At 40.1% G+C, this 27,699-nt stretch overlaps 1 protein-coding gene across 2 annotated transcripts in view; it reads left to right on the top strand.

Moving 5' to 3' along the window:
• Positions 1-27,699, top strand: part of LOC144044796 (voltage-gated potassium channel KCNC1-like) — a 63,945-nt gene that overhangs the window by 24,648 nt on the left and 11,598 nt on the right. For both annotated transcript variants that reach the window (XM_077559415.1, XM_077559416.1), the window contains exons 2-3: positions 20,395-20,526; positions 21,085-21,946. In XM_077559415.1, coding sequence (XP_077415541.1) covers positions 20,395-20,526; positions 21,085-21,946 — 994 coding nt within the window. The remainder of the gene's footprint in view (positions 1-20,394; positions 20,527-21,084; positions 21,947-27,699) is intronic.

A 27,699-nucleotide genomic window follows, 5' to 3' on the forward strand; every position in this document is an offset into this window, starting at 1 on the left:
TCCTTACCCCCCTCTCCATACCCGAACACCCTGCGGTGGAAACACGGCTATTCTAGAGCAAATTCTGGTGCCTAGTGTCAGGGCAAATGTCCCAAAATGACAGCTAAGAATACCCAATAATGTCTGAGATAAAACGTCCTATCCTGTTGAATAACTATGGACAAAGGTTAAACATGCAGTCTGGAGTATGAAATTCTTTCGGGAATCATGGGAACGGGAACTGTGGGAACAAATGAAGTGCAATTATTGCCGCTATCTGCATTATTTTGTGGCTTCAGCCCTAAGTGCATTACAGCTGCAGCTTTGCCGAGGACAGCAATGCAGCAATCTGTATGTAGGCTGAAGTACTGCAGTAGAGCAAGATGGAAGGACGGGAAACTTGTCTCCTGCTTTTCTCAATTCTTTCCTTACAACATTTTTGCTGTCTTGAACATGAATTCTATTTATTAATATCTTGCAAGCACACATACTTTTTCCACATACTTTTGCTGCAAATGTTTCCTTGTTAAAAACAAATCAAACAAAAATGAGCTCAGTGTAGATGGATATGTATTTGATCCAATTTTTGAAAGTCTCTGTCTCTGCTGAGACCTGTAGGGACAGGATAAGTAACGCTTCCATTTTCCAATCTCATTATTTTATCTTAGATATGCACTGAATGGCTGGTCATGCATTGTATTACCTTTTCTTTTGACGTTTAAAGGTGTCTTTAATCCAAGCTGCACTGGGAATTGATGACCTACGTCTTGTTGTGCAGCCATCAACTTGAAATGCTCATAAAGATGAATTGTGATGATGCAATCTATAGATTTATAATGAAAATACATTATGCTGTTTTATTTTTCATCCCATTGATCTTCTTGCACCAGCAACCTGTCACCTTGCTGATTCAGTGCAGTGTATAGCTTTGCTTACGCACGAGTCAGCTGAAGGCCAGACTATAATTACTATAACAGCTTTGCTTGGTTTTGAGATTGACTGGTTAAAGTTGTTTGGTTTGGCCACCATAACTGAAAAAAGTATTTGGAAGGACAGGATGCACATACAAAGAAATGTATATTTGGAGGGGCAAATAAAAGGTCATATACAATACTGTATATATATTTTTTCATTTTTGATCCAGAATATGTATACGGTTTGACACTATTACAATATGCTTACATTCTAAAGTCAAACATGCAACAATTAATGAAAAATAAACACCAATAGAGTGTAATAAAGAGTGGGACAACAACAACTAATGGAGAACAGAACACATATACAGTACACTGTAGACTGCGTCTCACTTTATTGCTTTTTCATTGTGAATGTAATTTACAGTCTTCTGTAATTTAGGGGAGGTGGTGGTAAACACCATTACACTATTACAACTGTTCAGTTGTAAAGTCACCTTTACTCAAGTAGGGTACATTTGTCTGCATTTGTGTACCGTTACTGTGCGTGCATGTGTGTGTGTACCGTTACTGTGCGTGTGTGTGTCCGTGTTGCAGTCTTATAAAGGACGTCCCAGGTGCTGCATCACTGCAACAAAAGCGAAGGTGACATCATTTTAAAAAAAATAAAAAAAATGCTGTACTGCCGTTGAACTGCTGTCACATGATTGATTATGTGCTTGTGTGTCTGATTTTGTGAACTATGTAGTGATAAGTTGTTGTTTTTTTGTTTGTTTTTTAACAGGTGCTTTCCTTTTTATATTTAAAAAAAAAGTGGCAGCACGTCATAGTTTCTCAAGGTCAGGAATGTCTTGCCCATAATCATCTTCCAAACAAAGACAGAAAAGGTTCTTAATGAATATGTTAGGACAGGGACAAAAAAGAGGTCTGAAAGCTAACTCTTCCACATTGAAGGTGTAGCGGTCCCGTCGGCATGCTAAAATGTGGTACACCTGGCCTCTGCACAGTTGGAAGTTTTGTGTTTGGACATGGTATGGTTGTTTGGACACATGTTATTTCCTCTGGGGCAGAGCTATGTGGTGCCCATGCATGGCCACCCCTTCTCACTCTCTGGCCACCCCCCACCAATTAGGGGAACATTTTAACGTCTGTAAATTTTCTGCTATTTTCACATGGATGCAGTATTCTTAGAACACTTGCTACTCTAGCAAAGTTATTCATATTTAAAGAATAAATAAAGTAGAAAAGGGATCTGACTGCAAGAAATAACCTGTATTAACCCATTAAGTTCTAAAGCACCTGGCAAAACATGCCTCTAAAATCTATGGGTGACTTAAGAATCACCCCTTCATTCCCAAAAATGTTTGAGAGCTTACCCCTGTGACGTTCACACAAACCTAAGTTTATTATTATAAACCTTCAAAATATATATATTTTTAAATCAACAAACAACTGTGTCGCATTTGCGGGTATATTCACCTTCAACACTGGAGCACAGTTGTAATAACCTCGGAAGATCAAGTGGTAATTATTTGTTGTCCATTCCGTTACAAAGCCGTCAAAATTTTCAACATCCTTATTGTCTACAAACATATTTCTTAACAATATGCCACTGTGACTGGTTACACTGGTTCAAAGTCCTCCGCGCCGTCGTTAGTCGTGTAATTTATTTCATAACTCCCACGAATCTGCGTCAGCTATAGATGCTCCAACAAAATTCCAAGACACGTCACACTCTCGTGTATATTCTGATGCATTCCATTGGCTAAGAGACCAAGAATTCATCAAAACAAAACAAAAAGACGTGTCCGCTTTTCCAGGTTTAAAGGTAGAAGAGCACTAGAGCGCTCCCGGCTCTAGTGTTAGAAACATGGTCATGCGCTCCCTGCTAAAATGGGTTAAGAAAAGACAAAAGCATTTAATTCTTAGAATCAATCAAAATGAAAATCATTGTTTCCACACCATAGTAAGCAACCAACATTGTTCATCATACCATCCAGTGATAGTTTTAATCTTGCACACACTCATAATGCAAGCAAGAACAAAACTAGAGCAGTTAAACGATAAAAAAATTAAATAAATCAGATTAATCACATTTTAGAATTTTGGATTAATCATGATTAATCAATTAATTAAAAACACTTTTTTAATCAACATTTTTTGCCCGCCAAATTTAAAGAGCACCTGTTATGTGTTAATTTTTTCGACATTTAATGTTATGAGGACGTCTTCAAAATTTTTGATCCACTGCACACACTCATCCTCCTCTTTTTCTAATTAGTTAGTTACTTGTTTAATTTAAAATGGGGGGGGATGACCCCAATATTTTGACATGAACAAATATTCTGAATGTCATATGCAAACATTTATTAAATGCTTTACTTGAATGCATGTAGTTAAGCTTATTGCTCAAACACAACCTGTGCTAACTTTAACGTTATCATCCGCTATCAGCTAAAGGAACATCTGCGATCAAAATTAATAGTGTGATTAATCTGCGTTGATACATGATTAATGCAATATTTTTTTGTGATTAATGAGTGAGTTAACGATTTAACCTTGACAGTACTAGAACAAACCTAAGTAAAAATCTATGTTTAGAATGATGAAGAATTGAGATTTTTATGTTATTGTGCTTTTTACTCGATGATTTGAATGAATGAGCCTTGATCGCAGCATATAAAATAGCATTAGCCATCGGTGACAATTGATTATTCTCATTGGCTGTTCACTAGCGAATCAGTGCATGAAATAGAAGTAGACTATGAGACGCAATGGCAAAGAAAATGGCATTATCTAGTATATTAAGCTCAGCAAAACATTGCTTTTTTACTTAAAGCTGTTCCTGATTGATTATGAGTGGGATGAGCATTGTTCTGTATATGTGTTTATTACATGAAACCTTGACTGTGGATGTTATGATAAAGAATGGCAGGTGCACGCACATATGAATGGCCTTCTCTCACCACCCTAATGAAAAATGTTTGGCTTCGCCCCTATTTCCTATAAATAAATTTTAAATAAATTAAACCAGTTGTTTCTCCTGCCAGTAATTGATTAAAACCAGCTCCTTTGCTTAATAATAAAAAACAAAAACAAAACAAAACTGAATGACTTGAGTTAAGACACACATCAGGAATATAATGGCTATAATGCAGTGTAGTGAGACTATATAAAATAGTAACTATGGGGCATATTCTCCCATGTGCTTAAGTCAGAAAAGAGCACGCTGCTGCACATTTTTTTGGGGGGCTATGCAGATTTTCCCACCGACTTAGGCCTGGTTCACACAGCAAGATGTTAAAATTGTGGGCGAAAATTTCCGAACTGTGAGAGACGCCACACGTGACTAGAAAAAATCATGGGAGTAACAGTTTTGAATGTACCGTGTGTGTTGTGCAGCCACAAGGCACAATTAACACATCACAGATGAACCAACTTCATTCATGAATGTTTCCTGGTTCGACGGGAAGTCTCACAAAATCTCTCAAAATTAAACGTGACTTATTTGTTCACCTCTAGATGGCGCTAAATATTATATAATGTCCCTTTAAGTGTGTCAATTACACACCTTTATGAAATGTACGCACTCTGGGTGGAGTAGCGTTTAAAAGAGGACATTCCCTGTCATTTCTATCAGAGACTTCAGCATCTTTCTTCTTGCGTGCTCATGAGGATACTAAAGGACAAGCGGCTATTGAAGGTGAAACATCATATTGCACGTTTTGATTCAATTAGCCTAACTGCTTCTGTGCTCCGTTGGTGACAGCCGCGTCACGCTGAGTGGCTGCTGACTTGAGTTGGTCTGAAAGCCCAGCTCACAACAACTACAGTTATTCTAATGAGGAAAATTATGAGTTAGATTTTGAAACATTTGTTTTTATTTGACATATGCCAGTCATGAAATCCACAAAAGAGCCATGCTCACATGTCATGCTCACTCGCTTTTCAACTAATGAAACAGCTCCAAATATACATTCAGTCATGAGCACAGTGCTGTAAATTACTTTTATTGTATTTATTAACTGCAGAATGTAGGGCTGGGTGTAAAATATCAATATGTGGATATCAAATCAATATTCCTTTTCATAGCCCAATATTGAGTCATAAAATCATGAATCAATACTTTTAATAGAGCTTTCCTCCCATAAATTAATGTGCCTTCTTGCGTAACAGGGAAATTTATTTGACAAAAAAAAAGAAACCCCAAATATGTAAGAGGCAAGCATGTACTCCATTCAGAACCTCAGCATTGTTCAAATGTGTCCTTCTGTTATTCAGAGTAGCCCAAAGAAAGGATGAGCCGCTCCAAGCTGCTGATTGCTGTATAACATTAGAAATGGGCTGCGTTTTAGTGCAAGCGAACCGCATTGCGGGTCTACCTCTCGAAAAATACACACATGCACAGACACACACTATTTATACAGATGCAGGCTCTGGTTGGATGAAACTTCCACTAGGGAAAAGCTTTTCTTTTTGCGGTAGTTTTAAATGGCTTACCTTAACAAATATTCCGCGTCACATTGGAGCCATATAGAATCCTGATCGGTTACTGCGCATCTTGCTGCTCTAAATAGTAAATAAATAATGCTACAGTATATGTTGCATGTTCACAAGACTACAGACTTCTTCTTCTACTTTCATTTGATGATTGTTAAATACTTTTGGTGCATTAACGCCCCCTTCTTTAGCATAGACTTTCACATAGATACTTATGGCTATGAAGACCATAGATATCTACAAAGACTAGATGTCTTAGGGCGCAGAATCCAATGTCCGCACTGGTCGCCATCTTGTCACAGTCAGGCAGTCTGGTTTGTTGTATTGATTGTGAACAAAGGTGAGTGATCTGAACAAACGTAAACACTGGTATCTCACTTCGAACTTGACGGATTTACACACGGTTTGCTTTCCCACAAACGTTAATAAACTAGTAATAATTCTGGATGGTTGGACATGTTGAGAGTGCCACTTATGCTAAACTAAAGCGCTAGGATTTTAAATTAAGTTAAGCCAACAGCGATTCCAGGATAGACCAGTTTTTGTTGTTGTTTTACATTACAATCTTAATCTTTGCGGTGTTGGTTGTAGTTCCTTGCTAAAGAGCATATTCTAAAACGTTGCAAATGAAGCTAACGTAATTTAAGCTATATTTATTGCCGCTATAGTAACGCAGACTCATCAGTCCCCTTCATGCAGCAGAGGCACTGTGATCAACGAACTAGTGCTGCTCCATCCATCGCATCACCCACCTCTTTGTTTTTGACTAGTCTAACTGTGACAACCTGAGAATACATCCGTCTCATTTGTCGATTTGATAAAAGGGAATGGGATTGCTATATGTAAGAAAAACAAAGCAAAACGGTCAATGATTGACAGCTGCTGTGGACCAGCTGCCACAACGAGAAGATCGGCAAAAAAAGGAACCAATGCGTAGCCAATGGCTGAATCAGCAGATGCTAACTGTTACCACACGCGAAATGTGGGGAAAATAATCTGTTTTGTTCATTTGTGCTGCTATGTTTTAATAGATATTACACAGTTGAATTTAATAACTGACCAAAACCATAAAGAAGACTTTTTACAGCATAAATGACGGCGGCCGCGGCCCAATTAGCAGCTACTAAGTTGCTAACGTAACTAAATAACACTGCCAAGACTTGCATGAAACTGCTAACTTCGATGGCATTTTAACCACACATAAAGGGGAAATAAATCTGCATTGTACAAACTTGTAAAGCCTTTGTATGGTCAGATTTGAAAGCACTCACTAGCAAGAGAGGAGGTAATTCCACGTCACAGCAGCGTCACAGAGTTGAAAAGAAAGCACCCCTGACACTTCATGAACAATCCATTGTGTCCACCTCGCACATGTATATCATGCCCTTTTCATCAAAGTGACTGTCAATGCTTTTGGGCGGAAAGATGATGGATAAATGATATGAATCATTGTTATGATTGTGATATGAATGCCGTTGTTGTTCATTAACGCTGTGCCACAGGGGGGCATGTTCAGAGAAATAGTCACGTGATGTCTGGATCTCTATGTTGTGTATTTACAGTCGTGCAGTGTCAGCGTCTGGGACAGTGACAATTGCTTTGACACAAAAGAGGGTGACCAATGATTCGCTGATGTTAAATTGCACTTGGAGGCCCAAGTCAGTGTGGTGAGATGCACAAGGGCCCCATTATGACCACCATATCTTCCTCTTCCTCCAAGACCCGCGCCTCCTCCTTATCACCATTGCTGCTGCTAATAATTATATTAATAATTGTAATTTATTATATTACGTTTTTACTACACAAATGCAATCCATGTAAGAAAAGATAGGCATGAGTACACAGGCTGTTTTGTGTCCAGTCAATTTGTTGACATATTAACAAATGTTTCAATATCAACATGTTTATTTACATTAACTGCTTAAAGTGCAATGTTACCGAATCCCAAAATCAGGTCACAGAGACTCGATCATTTTCTGATGAGGTGAGCAACAAGTTTCAATTCTGCCATAAGTAAGGACTTAACAATATTTTTTTTCTGGAGAGCTCAGTATTGTTCATTCGGTAATTTTACCGATTTGACGTCATCATCATTGCTCTCTCTCTTTTTTATTTTTTTATTTTTTATTTTTAAATTTAAATAGGTTAAAATATTCTATATATGTAGACCATGTTTCTATAAATTTTGATATTTGGTTTTTATTTGAGGCAGATATTTTTTCCATTAAAATGTGATTTGTGAGGAGGTTAGACCATTGGTCGATATTCAGAGTTTGTTTATTTTTCCAATTAACAAGAATTGTTTTACACTACTCCTTTATTTGAGTTAAGGGCTACAAGTGTAGATTGAAATTGTTTATGTGGTAAGTCAATTGTTGTTAGGTCACCTAGCAAACACAAGTTTGGAGATAAAGGTATCCTACAGTCCAAGATAGCGGAAAGTTTTTCTAAGACTTTAGTCCAGAAATACATAACCGGAGTGCATAACCATAAAGCATGAAAATAAGTGTCTGTAGTGTTTTGTAAACACTGGAGACAAATGTCGGAGTCGGAGAGTCCCATTTTCTTCATCATATATTGAGTAATGTATGTTCTGTGAATAATTTTATATTGGATAAATTGTAAATTTGTGTGTTTTGTCATTTTAAATACGTTTTCACAAACTTGAATCCAAAAGTCAGATTCTGGTGCTATAGACAAGTCTGTCTCCCATTTCGAGATGGGTAAAGACATTTTATCAGTATATGAAAGTAACTTATATATTTTTGAGAGGTTTTTTTGTTGTCAGAGAAAGCTTGGTAATATCTTTAGCTAAAACAGGCGGTTGGAGCGTACCCCGAAGTGTTGGAATTTGTTTCTTTATCATACTTTTAACTTGCAGATAATGTAAAAAAATTCAGTTTTCTATTTTGTTTTTTTGGAGCAAGGATGTATATGATATAAACATGATCTGAGAAGAGATGGTGAAGATGTGTAATTCCTTTCTGCTCCCACACACCTAAATAAAACGATTGGTTGTTAAGTTGAAAGTCGGGGTTATGCCATAGGGGAGAAAGCGCACAGGGCTCCACTTGGGCTTTTGTAATTTCTAGTGCCTTCCACCAGGCAGTCAGGATGGCGGAAATCATTGGGTTTTTAAAACAATTATGTCGCTTAATCGATGTTGTAATAAAGAGTAAATCTAGAAGTCTGAGGTTATTACAATCCTTCTGTTCTAGTTCCAGCCGACAGTTAGCATCTCTGTTGGGTTGTGCCCATAGAATGATATATTGTAGCTGGTTAGCTATATAGTAGTGCATAAAATTTGGTGCCTCTAGACCACCTTTGGATTTACTTTTCTGAATTTTATCATGAAAAAATCAAAAGTGTTACAAAATCATTTGCTTAAGAAATGCATGGTCTGCTAGGCTTGATATTACCAAATTTTTCCACCTGCCTCGCTGTCATCCTGCTGGTTCCCTACCTCAGCAGCAATTTATACTCCTCCCGCTGAAAAGTTCTGTCTGCCTTGCACCCATTATATTCTCACCTGCCTTCTTTCTTCATGACATTTACCTTATTATATTAGCGAGTTGCTGAAAAGTGAAATTGAGATGCCCCCCCCCCCCCCACACACACACACACAAAAAAAAATGGCTTGAAAGTGACAAAAACAATAAAACAGAAATATTTGCTGAAAGTGAACTAATGATAACCAGATACTGTATTGCTTTACTGTTGTGGTCCAACTGAAGTATCAAAGGCAAGTATGCCCTTCCCACGCGCAAACTGTTCTAGCTATATTAGTTTGAACAGGTAGGTGCCTTCTCCAGACTGCATGTTCATATCCATCCATCCACAGATGGTCAAAAGGGTTTAGATCTGGGCTGTTCAGAATACTGCAATGTTTTGGTCAGTTTTCCTGTTGAAGGTTCCGTGACGAGTGATTGAAACCAAATACAACAGAAATACATACTGACATAACATACAGACAAACCACAAAGCTTGGAGAGTGTCTTTTTCCAGAGATGATACTTAACTGGGTTTTTTTTTGTCGACTTACTGTGGCATAAAAAAATGAAACATGCAAAGACAGGAACACTGTAAAACATTGAGGGGCTAAATTGTGTTCTGGGGCAGTCAGATTATCAACCCCAAAAAATCTAACATGCACATGAACTGGAAGCAGTGCAGAAAAAAAAAAGAAAACCGGTTGCCTGGATTTTATTTAAAGTGTATTAGAATTTACAGACTCTAATTTTCTCTTCGTAAAGAAGACTAACAAATGGCTTCACCAAAATTTGAGGGGGGAAGCTCAATGGGGAAAGAAAGAAAGAGTGACACAAGAGAGTCGCTAAATGCAACTTAGTTAAAGTTGTCTTTAACTAAGTTGCTGGGGATTCCCAAAGTCTCCGGTCAGTTCAGAACAACAGAAGGAAAAACATAGTGGTGGAGCTTTATATTTCAAGGTCGATGATTCGCTTATGTCTTTTCTCTGTCAATCAAAGAAGCATTTTGCCTCAACCCAGATCATCCAATCATCATGCAGAAGTCAAGCGTTCAGGCCAGCCCACTGCTTCATTGACTCCCAGAGACACTAAGCGTCCAAGGGTGGGATAAAGCCCAGAAATATATCCAATGACCGTCCAGTTTCACGTAGTGGAACAACACACCCTAAGCTTCTTTATAGAAGCACTTGAAGCACGTGACAAAGCGCCACTGATGAGTATGCATTGCTTATGTTTTCAATCCCACCACCCATTAGAGCTTTCTGTTTGCCTTTTTCTAACAATAAGGAATAGTTCCTACTAGGGGTGTGAATTGCCTAGTACCTAGCGATTCGATTCGTATCATGATTCATAGGTCATGATTCGATTTGATACAGATTAATCCCGAAATGAATCTATAAATTGATTATTCCGATTTTTTTTAACTCAAATTTAAAAAATACTAATCAGCAAACTTGTACATGTACACTGTAAGATTTTTATGAAAATGTATTTATTTATCTGACAATTCAGGCTTATAACTGAACCACTGCATTTAACAAACAGGTTGCAGTCTGTTTTATGTTTGAACAGCACTGAAATAAAATATTAAGGCTTAATGTTCCATTAATATAACATTCTTCCATGCTTAATGTGTAAATCCTAACCCTAAGTAAGACGTTTTGTTGAATATTCCCATAAAAAAATTATGTTTAAAAATTCGAGAATTGCGCGTTGTAATATCGCGATATATTGCCAAATCGATTTTTTCTAACACCCCTAGTTACTACCATCGCCGATGGTATGGAAGGGGATTAGTTCTCACACATGCGCAGACGGTACTTAATATGTCTGTGTCTGTCTGTTACGGTGTGTACTTCCGTCAGTTTTCCAACGGGACGTGCTGACGCTCATGCTGACGCCACAGGTGGTAGGCGTCAGTCTCATTTGGCTAACGTTAGATCGAGGCCTCTACAAAAACTCAAACTCAAATAAAGGAGTAGTGTAAAATGAAAAAGTGTCAGAAAAGAATGAGGAAATACAGCCAGGCAGAAATAGAAGAAGTCAAAGATGAGGAAGATAAGCGAGAATGCTTGAGAAAGATACAGTAGTCAGTTGCTGAGGGAAGGTAGAGCAAAGAGATTTAGGTCATGCTGTATGAATGACAGGAGCAAGGGAATGTGATGATGAAGAGGAGGACCAGTGCGAATGTGGGGAAGCAAAAAGCAAGTTCTCTGCTCTGGTATGTGTCATGTAGGTTTCATAACTGGGAGTACAGTAACAAGATTAGGATTAGGAGGTTGAGTTGGTTCCATTAAGAAGTATCCAAATCCACACTCACCGCGGCACAATTTTAAAACCAACTGTAGCACATCAACTAAATTACCACACTCAAATTTGAGAGGATTTAAAATAATACATATAGAGAACTTTGTATATTCTGCTTGATTCCCACCCCTTTTTTTTTTAATTTTATTTTATTTTATTTTTTTACATTTTAAGAATACTGCATTATTTTAAACATGTTCATGAATGAGGCCCTTTGAGAGGATGACAATATAAAGTATCCATACTGTGTAGTCAAAATCCGGCCATCCATCCATTTTCGATACTTTTTAGACTTGGCGATATTAGAAGACTGGTATGCAAGGCCATTCATACTCACATTCACACCTGTGTTCAAGCATGTTTGAATGGGGGAGGATGTTGGAATACAATGGGGAGAATGTGCAAACTGAGCTGGGATTCAACTCCAGAACCTCTCCACTGTGAGTCTTACCATCATAATCACCATTACCATCAAAAGCTGCACGTAATATGTAAATAAAAACATGTTTGTTTGTTATTTTTCCAATGAAAGACCTCCCATTTGGAAATAGCTAAAAAAATCTGTATTGCTCTTTGGCTCCCTTTTAATATACTTCAGCCCTGCTAATCGTGTGTGTTTGTGTGCACGTGAGAAAGTTTGTGTAACCAGGACAGCTCTAGATAGGGATGTTAAATTAGACCATAGTTAATAAGCTGTGGGACTCAATGTGCTCTCATTGGATTAGACGAAGACTTCATCTGTCTGTCTTCATTGCTGACCTGACACATACTCTCACACTAGATCTCTCTCACACACACACACACCATTTTAGCACACATGCACACTATATGTTATGATAACAAAATGGTTAATCAGCTACAGATACATTGAATACCAAAGCTTGATTAGCAAGAAAACAGGATCGCAACCCTATACACAGATGTAAATCGAATAAAAGTTTACGTTACCCAGACATACAAAATTATCACATGGTATCACATTATACCTGTAATGTAACCGCAAGGGGGCAATGTAGCCGAAAGGGGGCACAAGGTTGTGTCAGTAAGGGCATCCAACGTAAAACTTTGGCCAAATCAAACATGCGAATCAAATATATGACTTCTATACCGGATCGGTCGGGCCCGGGTAAACAACGACTGCCATCGGTGCTGTTGACCTACAGTGTGCCGGTGGTACCCTGAAGTGAGAGCATCCCGAGAAGTGAGAGAGTTGACATTGGTGCAGACTTCAATGAACATGTTGTTGCATGATACAAGAGGTGATGAATAGGTATTTTGTGGAAAACACTACTTCACCTTTATATTTTTATGCAGGATCGTGAGTGATCGGCGGTAACAATGAATACTCAGAGACTGATATACTGTGCTAGAATAATTGTGCCTTTTGTTCCCCGCAAACAGCAATAAACACACCTCACTTTGCTAGAATAATGGTGCCTTTTATTCCCTGCAAACAGCAATCAACACACTTCAACATTAAGCAGCATAATATGATCATCATCAGCGCTTACCTTGGCACTAGACCGGAGAGCCGACGGTCCGGGTAAAACGAGCTGCAAAACGGCTGGGCAATGGTACGTATTCCACAGCTGACTCTGCCCGGACCGTGTGCCGCTCCGTCTTTTATTCGTTAACAAAAAGTTGTGAGCGTGAGAAACCGGGCTGTCCAAGCCCTCTCCCAGGCACTCTCGAAAACATGTTTGCGAAGCAGGGAAGACTGTAGTATAAACAAGGCATTCACTCCCAGGCTGATTCCGCCCTTATTTACAAATTGCTGGGCACCTGGATTCGTACAACAGTTCAGGACAACAACATATCCTTATATAAGAGGTTACATGAGGACATATTAAACCATGGTTATTTTCCCTTCAGGAGGTAATGAGCAAGTTTGGTATCCAGGAGAGGAACGCAGAAGAACGGTTGACTTTGCAAAAAGAATGGAAATGGCTGTTGTGAATACTTTCTTCTAGAAGAGGCAGGAAATGGGATGACCTACAAGAGTGGAGGTATACTCTTGGAAGTAAAAGTGCTTGTTAGAATTTTTTTAGGTTACTCAGCTTGTTCTCATAGGAGAACCCTTTTTTGGTTCTTGTTAGAACAGTTTATGAAGGTTCCACCTGGAACCCTTCCAAAGGGTTCTACCGAGAACATAATGGGTTATACCCAGAGCCATCTGTGAAAGGTTCCACCTAGAACCCTGTATGAGAGGTTAAACAAAGAACTCTTTAAGGCAGTGGTGGGCAAACTCGGTCCTCAAGGGCCGGCGTCCTGCGGGTTTTGGAGGTTTCCCTGCTACAACACAGCTGATTCCAATCAACAGTATCGTTACCAAGCTTATGCAGAGCTTGCTGATCAGCTGATCATATATCAGCTGTGTTGGAGAAGGGAAACATCCAAAACCTGCAGGCCTCCACCCCTGCTTTAAGGGTTTCATTTAGATGTCAAACAGAGAGTTCCACTGACAAACCCCATGATGTTTCAATGGTTTCATCCAGAACCTTCACAGCAAGTTCCAATGAGAACTCTTTTGTATTTTAAGGGTTTAATCTTGAACCTTCACAGCGAGTTCCACAAAGAAGTCTTAGTTATAGAAGTTATACTGAGAACCCTTTTATGCTACAAGGGTTTTATCTAGAACCTGCTCAAATAGTGTTTTTTAACATAAGGGTTTGTATTAAGAGCCACACTTTTTTTTATTGTGTTCATCATTATTATTGACACTGAGGAACATTCAAACATTTTTTAAAGAGGATTTAGTTTTTATTAATTACAAATCTTCAAACAATGATGGATAATGACAGCAGACGGTCTAAGGAACAGCTATTATGTAGGTCCCCAAGGGAGGACAGGACAGAGACAAACACAGGTCCAGTGGAATCAGCAACATGACAGCTGTACAGGGTGTCCTCAACAGGTGGATTCATATAATCTCCAGCAATCACGACATAGAAAGGGAGGACAAAAAAAAAACAGTTAGTAGCACCAATACAAGGCATACATACTGCACCAGATGAAGCCATCTATAAAAAGTAAAGTAAAGCCATGCATGGTCGAATGAGAGCAGTCAGAGTATGCATTTATTTATTTAATTAATTTATAAACACATCCTAATGGTGATAGTGGAACAGACTAAATAAGCATGTCCTCTAACTCTGATAACAAAAGCCTCCAGTGGCACACGTCTTTTTTTGTCCAAACTCTCTAACTCATGTCTACAAAAAATAAACAAATATTAACAAAAAAAAAGTCTACCTTTCTCCATAAGGGTCCTCGAGTCACACTTGCTGAAATGAGATAGTAGATTTTACTTAGCTTGATAATATGAGGTTTCTGATAGCATGAGGTTTCACTTCAATCCAGCTTGTAATACAAATTCACATGTGAATAGTAGTACCACTGATAGGTGACACCTGTTTTGAAAAGGGCGGAGCGTATATTCAGTAGCAACGCCATCATTCAACTCCCACAGGGCAACCAACCTGGCAGCCAGCTCCCAGGTCCCGCACATACTAAAATCCATCTTTTCTTCTGGGCAACACAACCACCAGCAAACATTCGCACCATCGGTACATCAATGTAAGTGGCACTGGAGTCAATGTGTGTACCGTAAAATGTCTTGCCTAATGACTCAACGACACAACTTGGAGAGAGTGGGAATTGAACAGCAGACATTCTGGTTACTGGACAAGCAGCTCTACCTCCTGAGCCACTGCTGCTACCCACACCCAAGAAGAAATGGGTCAACTCCCCAATTTCCAAAAGTAAATAAATGGGACTCATGAGGAGGACCTCATGAGTCCCAGGGTGGCTTACAACGGCAGGAACAAAATTAATATACAGAGAGTATTTTGTGTTGCTACATTAATATTTGTGCTGTTTTCTAAATTTTCACACACAAAAAAGTTCTTCTGCAGACAAATGCCTCTTATCTCAGTCCCAGAGTACACTGATAAAAAAAAGAAGAAAAAAAAGACTTGAAAAAACTTCAGCCATGATTGAGTATTCACTTAGAAATTCTAAGTAAATTTTACAAGGAGAGTTTGGAGTACATTTTACCAATTTATTTAAAACAAAACAAAAAAAGACTACTTAAGGGTGAGGTAAAAATCCACAACCTTCAGGTTGGTGGACAGCCAGTGTACCACCTGAGTCATGCCGCTCCTGCTGTGTGTTAGTATATTGCTAGTGTCAGGTGGAATCCTCGTACCTCAGTATGTTGTCCTCATTTTGGACAGTCCAGCAATGCAGTAGAGCATAGCATCCCAAAATAAAAACAAGGCAAAAATAAAAAAATATGAAAAATTGTTCAGCAGTCGGACGCACGCGCCACAGCTTGGCTCAGGTGCGTTCGGCCCCAACCGGAGTTGTCTCGGCGCACGGGGAGATCCGCGTCTCAGCTGGCCAATCACCTGAAGCCGAAATTCGCTGCATGTCTGCGTCCCGAGGGAGATCAGCCGTTGGCCTCGCTCTCGCCACGATGGGAAGTTGGAGAACAGGTGCAGCGGGACGCACTGGACTTGCGCGTGTCCGTTCAACTGTAGTGCCTGGGTCCCAAAGGGGTCACGGAAAAGTTCGTCGGCGGCTGTATTGCCGACGTGGGACGACCACACAAAAAAATGAAAAAATGAAATTAAAACAAACAAGGTGTCCGTCTGCCAGTGCGGACGCGTGCCGTCTGCTTTACACTGCCAACAAGCACGATCGCCAAGTCCGAGACACTTGGTAGTTTCTTGGACAAAAGAAAAATTGCCACGTGGAAGTTCTTTTGTCTTTTCTGGCCAGACAGACGGGAAAAAAAGAAGATAGCAGGAACAGCGGCAGGAGACGAGAGAGGACGAACAATAGTCCGCGCCCGCTTTTAAAGGTGGAGGGCGTGGACTAGGAAAGGAAAGGAGAACCGCCCTTCAACTTCAACTCGACTCAACTCCAAGACTTCTTAAACTCCAAATTATTTAAAGAATTAATAACTAACAATTAAAATTTGATCAGGCTGGCAAGCTAAGTTCTTCCAGGCAAAACATGTTATCGTTACACATATCAATTAATCCTGCGGCACGAGGTAATTTCGTTCTTTACGGAGTAACTAAGAACTCTCTTGTGAAGTTGACATACAGATGAAATTCTTTTCCAAACACAAACAAAAAAAAAATAATAACAAAAAACATACATGGTGTAAAACATTCAGTTGTGCGTACATTCACTTGTATGTGATGAATTCTTTTTTTTTTAGGTGAAATGTGTAAGATTGCTTTGTGGGTCATAGGAGTTCCAAGTGAGGGCAGTTTCGACCGTTCACGCTTGAAGGCGCTGTGGTCACATGTAACTTTCAAGAACGCTGGAATGTGGCCATCTGGGTCAATTTAAACAACTGGTATGGTTTATCTGTCGCGTTAACCCCCTAACTCCACAGGGGAGACGATGGAGTCCCCGATAAGACACTTTAGTACCATAAACTCGTGGTTCTGGCGGGTTAAAAGTAAACATTAACATCCTGATAGAACTGGGCGACGGATGATTGAAACATTTTTACCTTTTCTCGCAAGGGTGAAGCCCGGAGGGGGGAAGCTTATCTCTTCACCTCAAAACCCCAGATTTCACCTCGCACATATTTCCAAGACTGGAATGTTTGGAGAAGGGAGAACAAAAAACAAAAAAATAGAGGGTGACTGGCAGTATTTGTTGCAAGGGAAACCTCCAAAATCTGCAGGACTGCGGCCCACCAGGACCGGAGTTTGACACCTATGCAGTAGAGGGACAAACAAGATTGAAATAGCTCAGGTGGTACAGTGATTGTCTCCCAAACTGAAGGTCAAGAGTTCCATCCTCAATGCTTGAATAACTTATTTTTTTAAATAAAATGATAAAATTCACTCAATATGCTCCTTGTAAAATTTCCAGAGAATTTCTGAGTGAAAACTGATTAATGGATAAACATGTGATGGTAAGGATATTCTAATACCCATGTTTTCAACAGCCCTTGAGGAACCCCTTCTTCCAAAAAGATTTCTCTCTATTGAACCGGTTCTTACAGGAACCCTTAGCTTCAAAAGAACCCTTGATCTTTTCTTTTTTTTTCAAAAAAGGTTTCCTCAGAAGCCCATAGTTCTGGGTAGAACCTCTGCTCTTCATGAAGAACCCTTTTGGAACCCTTAGAGATGGGAAGGACGTGCAGCAGGTTAGGGTAATAAAGGATAGGGATGGAAGTGTGTTGACAGATGCCAGTAGTGTGATGGGAAGATGGAAAGAGTATTTTGAAGAGTTGATGAATAAGAAAAACGAGAGAGAATGAAGAATAGAAGAGGTGACTGGACCATGAAGTAGCAAAGATTAGTAAGGATTAAGTGAGAAGGGGATTTAAGAGGATAAAGAGTGGAAAGGCATTTGGTCCTAATGATATACCTGTGGAGGTATGCAGTAGAATTTCTGACTGGGTTGTTTAACAGGATCTTAGATAGTGAGAAGATGTCTGAGGAATGGAGGAGAAACGTGCTGGTGCCCATTTTTAAGAACAAGAGTTGTGACAACTACAGAGGAATAAGGCTGATGAGCCACACAATGAAGCTATGGGAAAGAGTAGTTGAAGCGAGACTGAGGGCAGAGGTGAACATTTGTGAGCAGCAGTATGGCTTCCTGCCAAAAAAAAAAAGTACCATAGATGCAGTATTTGCTTTGAGGATGTTGGTAGAGAAGTACAAAAGGAGCTGCATTGTGTCTTTGTATTTTTTGGAGAAAGCTTACGACAGGGTGCCTGCCCAGAGAGCAACTGGTGTTTTGTATGAGGAAGTCTGGAGTGGCAGAGAAGTATGTTCAAGCAGTGCAGGACATGTATGAGGACTGTAAGACAGTGGTGAGGTGTGCTGTAGGTGTGACGGAGGAGTTGAAAGTGGAAGTGGGACTATAGCAGGGATAAGATCTGAGCCCCTTCTTGTTCGCTATGGTAATGGACAGGATGACAGACAAGGTTAAATAGGAATCTCCATGGACTATGATGTTTGTTGATGACATTGTAATCTGGAGTGAGAGCAGGGAACAGGTGGAGGAGAAGCTAAAGGCGTGGAGGTTTGCCTTGGAAAGGAGGGGGATGAAGGTTAGCCATAGCAAGACCGAGTATCTGTGTGTGAATGGGAGGGACTCAAGTGGAAGAGTGAGGTTACAGGGAGAAGAGACCAAGAAGGTGGAGGAGTTTTAAGTATTGAGGGTCAACAGTTCAGAGCATTGGAGAGTGTGGAAAAGAAGTGATAAAGCTTGTGCAGGCAGGCTGGAACGGGTGGAGAAAAGTGTCAGGTGTGATGCGTGATAGAAGAGTTTCAGCTAAAATAAAAGGAAAGGTTTATAGAACTGTGGTGAGAACACCGATGTTGTTTGGTCTGGAGACAGTGCCACTGAGGAAAAGACAGGAGGCAGAGCTGAAGGTGGCAGAGATGAAGATGCTGAGGTTCTCTTTGGGAGTGACCAGGATGGATAGAATCAGGAATGAGTACATCAGAGGGACAACACATGCTAGAGACTTTGCAGATAAAGTCAGAGAGGCCAGACTGAGATGGTTTGGACATGTCCACAGGAGAGATAGTGAATATATTGGCAGAAGGATGCTGAATTTCCAAATGCCAGGCAGGAGGCCTAGAGGAAGAACAAAGAGGATGTTTATGGATGTAGTTAAAGAGGACATGAAGGTAGTTGGTGTAAGAGCAGAGGATGCAGAGGACAGGGTTAGATGGAGGCAACTGATGTGCTGTGGCGACCCCTGAAGGGAAAAGCCGAAAGGAATAGAAGAAGAAGAAGACCTGTACGTCTCCTTAACTATGTTTATATTTGCAAATTATTGGTTAAAGTGAAATTTCATTTGGAAATAACACAAGCACATTGAATATAAGACATTAGGCTCAATTCCAATATTTGTAATTTTGCAGATAAGCATAGGCAGCAGATCTGAGTGGGAGAAATCTGACTTCAATCATGGCCAATCATAGCAGCATCTCGCATTGCCTTTAAATGCAGCACGCTAGTCACATACTTAAGTTTTGACATGCATGAGCATGTGTCAGGTCGACACCAGGCCTTATTTCAAGGTATCTGTACTCGTGATGGCGGTCAATACTCATCTCACAATCAGGAGCTAAACTCAGGGACTAAAAATGAGAAATTATAAGAATAGAAATTTGCCATTAATTTCATGGAATGCAGGAAATATATATATATATATATATATATATATATTTATTTTAAATGATCAAAAGTACAAGTGAAATCAGTACGTGGTATTGGTGACTAATCAAGAGTTGAGTACTGTACTGGTAAAACTGGTATCAAACATTCTATTTGCAAGCCACATTACATGTAGAAATTTATGTTCGCTGATAGGGGTAAAGCATTACTCATATACACATGCACACACAAGGGAAGAAGCATCTTACTGCAGCATATTAAAAGGATTGTAAGAAGAGAGCGTAAGATAGAGCATGAGAGAGAGAGCGAGAGAGAGAGCAAAATGGAGGGAATGAATGGTAGGGGGTGCTGCAGCAAAAAAGGAATGGAATCACACGCACGGACGCACGCACGTACACACACACACACACACACACACACACACACACACACACACACAGGCTTAGTACAGAAAAATGCTTCCTTGAAATACATGGATGATTAGCAATAATGGAATACTGTACTTCACTTGTGTATAATGTATATTGAGAGGCCAATGGATGATCAATGATAAATGTACACTATGTTTAATATTAATATAACATTGCAGAGTGTTTTGCATACATACAGGCAATCTCTAGCATACCTGAAGTATATTAAACCTCATTTTAGTGTTCCTATTCACTTGTTTTTACTCATTCTTTTCCTCGATATCACACTGTACAGGTATCACATTTTACTACATCCCTATCTCGCTGAATGTGCCTAAATCAATGGGCATGCAGCAGGGAGACCATTTGCATTTAACAACATTGCTCCACTCTCCACAGTGTTACAGATACCCCCTAACGGTAGCTTTCTTGCATAACAGCTTTACATGGTGCAATGGCTCAAAACGCAGAACCCCTCTTGCACAATGAACACAATAATGAAAACCTGAATGCAGTGTTAAGGCTGGAATGAGCCAAGGGAACTAGCGTTCACAGACATTACAGCATGGTGAAGATGGTTTTGAATATGAAACATATTAACCTCCTCCCTTTTTTCCCCTCCCTCTGCAGTATGTGGCGTTTGGTTCCCTCTTCTTCATCCTCCTCTCTATCTCTACGTTCTGCCTGGAGACCCACGAAGCCTTCTACACCATATACAACCTGACTGAGAACGTCACTGTTAGCAATGTGACACACGAGGAGGTACTTGATATGTCAATGAGTTGCTTAATGTGTCCATTGTAAGCTTATGGATTTTATTTATGAAGCCCCTAAAAGTGTTAAAATACTGTCCATTTAGAATGATTTCAACATTTACAGAATAATTTTAAGGTACAAACAGTACAACACACATACACAACCATTTAGGATTAAATCCTTGGTACCCTTACGTTAAATAAAGTAAATGCCACACTGCTCACTGAAATAACTTAACACTGACAAAAGTAACAATAATTAACACTCAACTGAAAATTGGCGACCGGTAATTAAAATCAGATACTGCTTGATGTATTATCACTTTTTTTGGTGGCATATTTCACTCTAGCAGCATGCTAATAATTTATAAAGAATGTGAAGTTGCAAACCTTGCTAGCTAGCTAACTTTAGCGCTAGCTTCTTTTTTGTTTAACAATAAATGTTTTCACTGGAATGTTTGGGTTAATTTTACATCCTTATTGCTGCAGTGCAGAAAAATATGAATGATTGAATGAAAGATTTTGTTTATTCAGTATTATTATTTGTGTTGCTTCCACTCTGCAGACAGTGTTTGAAGTGGTCACAGATGGATGGCTGACATATGTTGAGGGTGTCTGCGTCATTTGGTTCACAATTGAGGTGCTGCTTCGTGTTATCTTCTGCCCTGACAAAACGGAGTTCTTCCGCAGTACCCTGAACATCATAGACATTGTGGCTATCGTGCCCTTTTACCTGGAGGTGGCGCTTAGTGGCCTTTCATCCAAAACAGCCAAAGATGTGCTCAGCTTCCTGCGTGTGGTGCGCTTTGTTCGAATTCTGCGCATATTCAAGCTCACTCGCCATTTTGTTGGTTTGCGGGTCCTGGGCCACACTCTAAGGGCAAGCACCAATGAGTTCCTGCTGCTCATCATTTTCCTGGCACTGGGGGTCCTCATCTTTGCAACCATGATTTATTATGCTGAGCGCGTAGGTGCTGACCCGGATGACCCAACTGCTGGTGCTCACACAGATTTTAAGAACATTCCCATTGGTTTTTGGTGGGCAGTGGTGACCATGACAACACTGGGCTATGGAGATATGTTTCCCAAGACATGGTCAGGAATGTTGGTGGGCGCCCTCTGTGCCTTGGCTGGTGTGTTGACCATCGCTATGCCTGTTCCAGTCATTGTCAACAACTTCGGTATGTACTACTCCCTGGCCATGGCTAAGCAAAAGCTCCCCAAAAAGAGGAACAAGCATATACCCCGTGCACCACAGCCAGGCAGTCCCAACTACTGCAAACCGGATGCCCTCGCCATGGCAACTGCCTCGCCGCACAGGCTCATGGGCAATGTTTTGGGGCCTGGCATGGTGGGATCTGGCAGCATGATGGGCGCTGGAGATTGTCCACTGGCACAAGAAGAGATCATTGAAATCAACAGGGCAGGTATGTGATCTACAGGGAAGTATGACTGTTGTATTTGTTATAGTGACTGTGCGCACGGTTCAGGTATCATCCACATGGTCCATTATAGTGTATAGCAAATTTTTCAGAGCGCTGACCTCTGCTAAGGCTAAACAATCCCAATTTTAACCGGGATCAGGACAATTATCCAAATTTGTATGAGACAACATATTGATATTGCGACAATACCACTAAATAATCAATGAAAACGGCATGTTTTTAGCAATTGGTTTCTTCCCTACTCATTGCTCAAGACATCAACAAATTGGTGGTACTTTGTTTGAATGAATGAATTTCTTGTATAATTAACCTTTTCAGTTGATATAGACCAGTGGTTCTCGAACAGGGGTGCTCAGAACTCCAGGTGTCCGCGAGCTGTAATTTTTGGATTGGCAAAGTAATAGTTAGTAACGTTGTAAAAATAAATAAATACAGGGAGTCCTCGAGTTACGTCGTACGCGACCTACGTCCCGTGCCTCGTCCGTAGCCCCTTCCTTTTTGTTAATTTCCCACAGTAATCACGCCATTTTAAAGTTATGTTGTTGTTACCTCCAGCAATCGACGTCCATCAGCAGGGGTCCATTTCACAAAGCTTAACCCTGAACAGCGAGTTGACATGCCCTGAGATAGGAAACTCCGCGTTTTCGGTTCCAGGACAGCTGATTTGAGGTAGTTATATCAACGCCTAGTTTCACCTGGTGTTGCCACTACACTAAAAAGTCCACATCAATTGAGCCCTGATTCGTCGAGTCACCATGGCAAAGGGGAAGCGCAGCGCGCGGTGCTGCCCTCTGCTTCCGCATTTAGTTTTGTTTTTTTACCCCTCTCAACTGAAAACCATAATGCGATCTTATGTCGAATTTTAACATGTCTTGAGAAAAAAAAGTGCAAGTCGGTGTGGGAGAACGTTGCTGCTCGGGTGTCGGGTCAATGCGTACCTTTAAATGTAGTCCTTTGCAATCACAATAATATTACAGGGGAAACCAGTTAAATGGTAACTCATTCATTCATTTCATTTAGGTGCAATCCTGTGGGGGAGAAGCGCACTTGATCTAAGATGAAATATAAAAACATTATTCAAACAGTTATAAGAAAAAGGGAGCGAAGCAAACAATATATGCTGTGATGTGAACGCATAACTACGGCGCTCGTAATGTTGCAAATGTAAGGACGGATTCAGTTGTGTATGTAGATGATGGACTGTGATGTGAAACGGTGCCGCTGAAAAAGATAACTGTCCGGAAATGCCAGCATATCTATGCGCGGTCTGCTAACAATCTCACGACGAATATTTAATTCCCTGCACAATAGGGTCATTGTCAAAAGGACATGCCATGTTCATGACAAAAGTGGACTATAGGCGTATTTACGCAAACTCGCCGCAGCGGACTTTATGAATGAGGGAATGTGGCTGAAAGGAGGCGGGGACAGAGAAAACCTTGAGGTTCATCGTGGAAAAACCTGCAACCGACCAGGTTTGGTTCATGGAACATGTTACTACTGTAACTGACCGAGAGCTTAAATTACCTCTTTTTATGAAACAGGCTTGAGTTACCTCTTTTTCTCTGGTTTCAATTACCTCCCTTTCTGAAATGGAAAACGCAGAGTTTCCCATATTTCAGGGTTTCTTGACCCAGGGTTCTCACTAAACCTGCTTTGTGAAATAGACCCATGGTCGGCTTGCCATCAGGCGCGTCACGTTTCCGTGTTTAAGCTTGAATTAGCTCCGCTCTGCCGTCTGTCAGCAATGAATGTCCGTGCGGAAACACGAAATATTGGTTTCGGCTCTTCCGGGTCGCACAAATATGTTTTGTGCAAAGTATTTTAATGTAATTGTCGACTTTAACGGTAAAATCTGACTTAAGTCGAAATTCAAGTTACATCACCAGCGTAGGAACATAACTCGGCCGTAACTCGAGGACCAATTAAAAAGTCTGATACATATGATTATGACATCATGACATACTCATACTACCCAACTCTGCCGATTCAGATGGGAGAATTTTCAAATTTCAACCCTATCTCCCGCGTGACTCCCGTTCTGTCATTTAGTACGCTAATCTCCTGATTTTACAGCAAAGTAAACAGTTTAAATTGTGGAGAATATTTGACACATTGTCTGACACGCCAACAATGCAGTGAGGAGGCCAACATCAAAATAAACCTTACCTTACCAAATATGTGGAACACAATGCCTTGGAATGCTTTTAATTTGAAGTTGTTCCCGGCAGCGTGTCGCGGCGTAACGTATGACTTGACTCATCTTGCAGAATGTGAGTCAGCAGTTCACATTGCCAGCATAAATTATAATATATAGTCACAACTTTGAAAACCGTGCTTCGGAACCGAAACATGGCACCGTTTGATTTTACGTAAATCGATGCTCGGAAGTACCGACCCAAATCTGTCCATACCACAAAAAGTACTGTTTTCGGGACCCATCCCTATTATTCACAAATCTATTTATAACTGTGGATATATTAGCTTTTTTTAACATGGCCCTGGTTGATCTCTTTTGCTCAAATGTGCTGTTGTAGTCGGCAAACTTGCAACTGTGGATAGACCAAAAACTACTCAACTCAACTTTAAAGCACTTTAGAACAACCAACGCTGCATACCAAGTGCTGTACATGGAGTAAAAATCAGTCATGGAATAAAGTAAATAAGATTAATAAATTAATAACACAAGAAGTAGGTAAGTAAATAAGTAAAAAAAATTAGTATCAATAAATTAATAACAAAAATTACAGAAGGCACCACAAAACACTGAAACAATGGTGATTCTCATGCTGAGTCAAAGAACAAAAAATAAAGATATGTTCAAGGCAGCTTTTAAAAGTAGATAGAGAAGGAGGTTGCCTAATATTTAACGGAAGGTCATTCCAAAATCTATGGGGTTGAAGTTTGTTTAATGACTGAGTCAGGGGGCTGTGTTCAAGAGCATTGCTTTTACTGATGGAGGACACAAGTAAGACCAGTAAGGCCAACAAATAAGAAGCGAGTGAATTGAAGTTGGCTGCAGTGAACGCCTGGCAAAACATCAAGGTGGAAATTCAGATTTTAGTGATCTCCATGGGCCCCAGTCTTCAAAAACTCATTAAATGCAAACGAGTTTCTTTATTTTGAACTCACAGTCAAGAGGACTTGGGTTCAAATCAGTGTTTCTAATAAATGTTTTAACCCTCTTAACTTATAACTGGATGTCTACACAAAAAGCCTCTTTATTGTTTTACTTCTATTCTAAAATGCTGTATTTGAGGTTGAGGATTGGGGGAAAAAAAACTGCTGTCACAGTCCAATAACCCGTGGACCTATTTATGTGCTACCTAACAAGATTGCACACACATCCTGAGCATTGACACACATGTAAGTCCTTTCATGTTTGTTGTAATTTTTTGCTCTTTTATATTGAGACAACTCTTTTGAAACCTCCAAACACTTGTCCCTGAATGTTTACGCTGAGTGTACAGTCTGCTCATGCTGCACTGTTGGCCATGTGATTAGACCCCAACCATGCACACTTCTTTACTCCTTACATCTTTTTTCTTTCATCCTTACTAGCCTATTTTTTATTTTTTAGCATTTGTTCTTCATTTTTGTTCTTCCCTTGTGCTTATCTTCCCATTTACTATGAACATCTTTACCAGATAAAAATGCATGAAACTCCTCTCGCTGTTCATATTCAACAAGGAAACGGTGAGGAATTCTGCGAGAACATAATTAATTGCAGGCACCCATTTGTCTGTTAGGTTTGTTTGTTTCTCCCCGCCATCTGCGCTTATTGGTTTCGTCTTGCCTAAACAATGCGTGGTTGGTCTGATCAGAAAAAGATCGGCTTCAAATGTATCAGCAGGAGCGGTACAAGATGTATTTTCCGGAGTTTATGATCACACAAATACCGCGAGAATTCATCTTGCTGGCAAGGTTAGGGGCCACAATTGTTGCTTTGGACAATGAGCCGGCAGAAGGCAGCAACTCAGAAAGGCTTGCTAAAATTTTTACCACAAACTTCACTATTTCATTCACTGATCCATATGAAATTTTACAAAGTAAATGTGGTTACGTATTGTTGTAAAACAAAATAAGTATGTGTACTGTCTATTGACCATTTGCACCGACATCACGTGACTGCCCTATGTGACGGAAGGCGGAAGGAAATGATTGTTGAATGGAAGTAGACATGACCTGGAGCGACTTAGTGACTTAGCGACTGCTATTTTACAAATTAAAAGTTATTATTGCCCATAGAGCCATGAAATCTACTACTTCAACCGAAGGTCGCCTGTCAGTTGAAGTTGCACATTTAGTCGGGACTCATAGAGCGCGATATTTACTTAAGTTGTAGAACGCTAGTTTGAAAACAGCCCCCTTACCTTCTGTTGCCTGCTGTTTTTAACAAGTTCATCAAATCGCCGACTTTGCCGGAATTCACAGCGCACGATCTATATCATTATGTAGTCTCCTCCTTATACCGGGGCTAATTTAAAAGCTTGCCGCTGGTTGGGTCTGTGGGACGAGATGCTACGCCCACAACGGGGGACAATATACCTCGTAATGCAAAGGTAAAACTTGTTTATCATGCTAACTGACAAATTTTTACATAGTTTGTTCTATATTGAAACGCTGTGATGACAGCAGTTTGTTACTATCATCGTCATGTTACTATGTTTACTAGCATGGAACAAATGACTATTGTAGTGGCAAGCTATGCGGTCATTTCATGAATATGACTCTGAAAACTCCAAGCACAAAGATGAAATCCCCCATTATTAAACAGTCAAATGCACTTAATAGTTTTAAAGAAGGTGCACTTAATAGTTTTGGGCTGTGACGTCACCTACAAAAGGTCAATACCAGTGAATCTGGGCCGCAAAGTAATTTCATTTTTGTAACTGTAGGCCGCCAATCAGGCGTTGTTTAGGTCAAGACATGCAGCTGTGACGAAACCAGGAAGCGGCAACGCCGGGGGAAACAAACAAACTTATTGTAACTCTAGATATTCGGGAAGACGAGATTGTGGAAAAGAAAACAGCATTCGGAGAGGGAATAGCTCCAGCACAACCTTTTTGCGTCATCTCACTCTCAAGTCACAACAATTACTCCCCCCCTCCTTTCCATGTATCCTTCCGCCAATCGCGCTCATTTACAATAGTTCCGTACCCCCTAATTCAGAAACAAAATAGATCCCCAATAAATCCCCACAAATACATATATCAATGTGAAAATAAATCTTCTTACACTAACATAGACAAATGATTAAACGCTGCAATTAATTCTGTTCTGACAGAATTACTCACCGTTTCTTTGTTGAATGTTGAGGCGCTTCGTGCATTTTTATCTGGTAACAATATTCGTACTTTTTTGTTTTTGTTTCCTAAGACAAGACCGAAGACAACATTTTCATCCATCGCCGTGATTGGTCAAAACAATCGTGCACAAGATGCCGCATCGTCTAATCAGCTCGAAGTATTGAACCGAAAGTCTCTTCTTTCCCGAGCAAATCATGCCACGTTTGTTTAAAAAAAACACATCCACATTGGGTATCTTATTGGTTGTCAGTGTTTACACATAAATAAATGTCATTGATGATCATATTGTGTCATGTTATTTGATGTTTTTATAAACCTTAATTAGATTTAATTTAGTTATTACATACAAACAATAATAAGTCAACATAAATCATACTTTCTGAATGGGCCCCGGGCCACTTTTTACAGGAAAAGTTGGGCCCCGTG

The sequence above is a fragment of the Vanacampus margaritifer genome, chromosome 2 (genome assembly GCF_051991255.1).
Source record: "Vanacampus margaritifer isolate UIUO_Vmar chromosome 2, RoL_Vmar_1.0, whole genome shotgun sequence".
NCBI lineage: Eukaryota > Metazoa > Chordata > Actinopteri > Syngnathiformes > Syngnathidae > Vanacampus > Vanacampus margaritifer.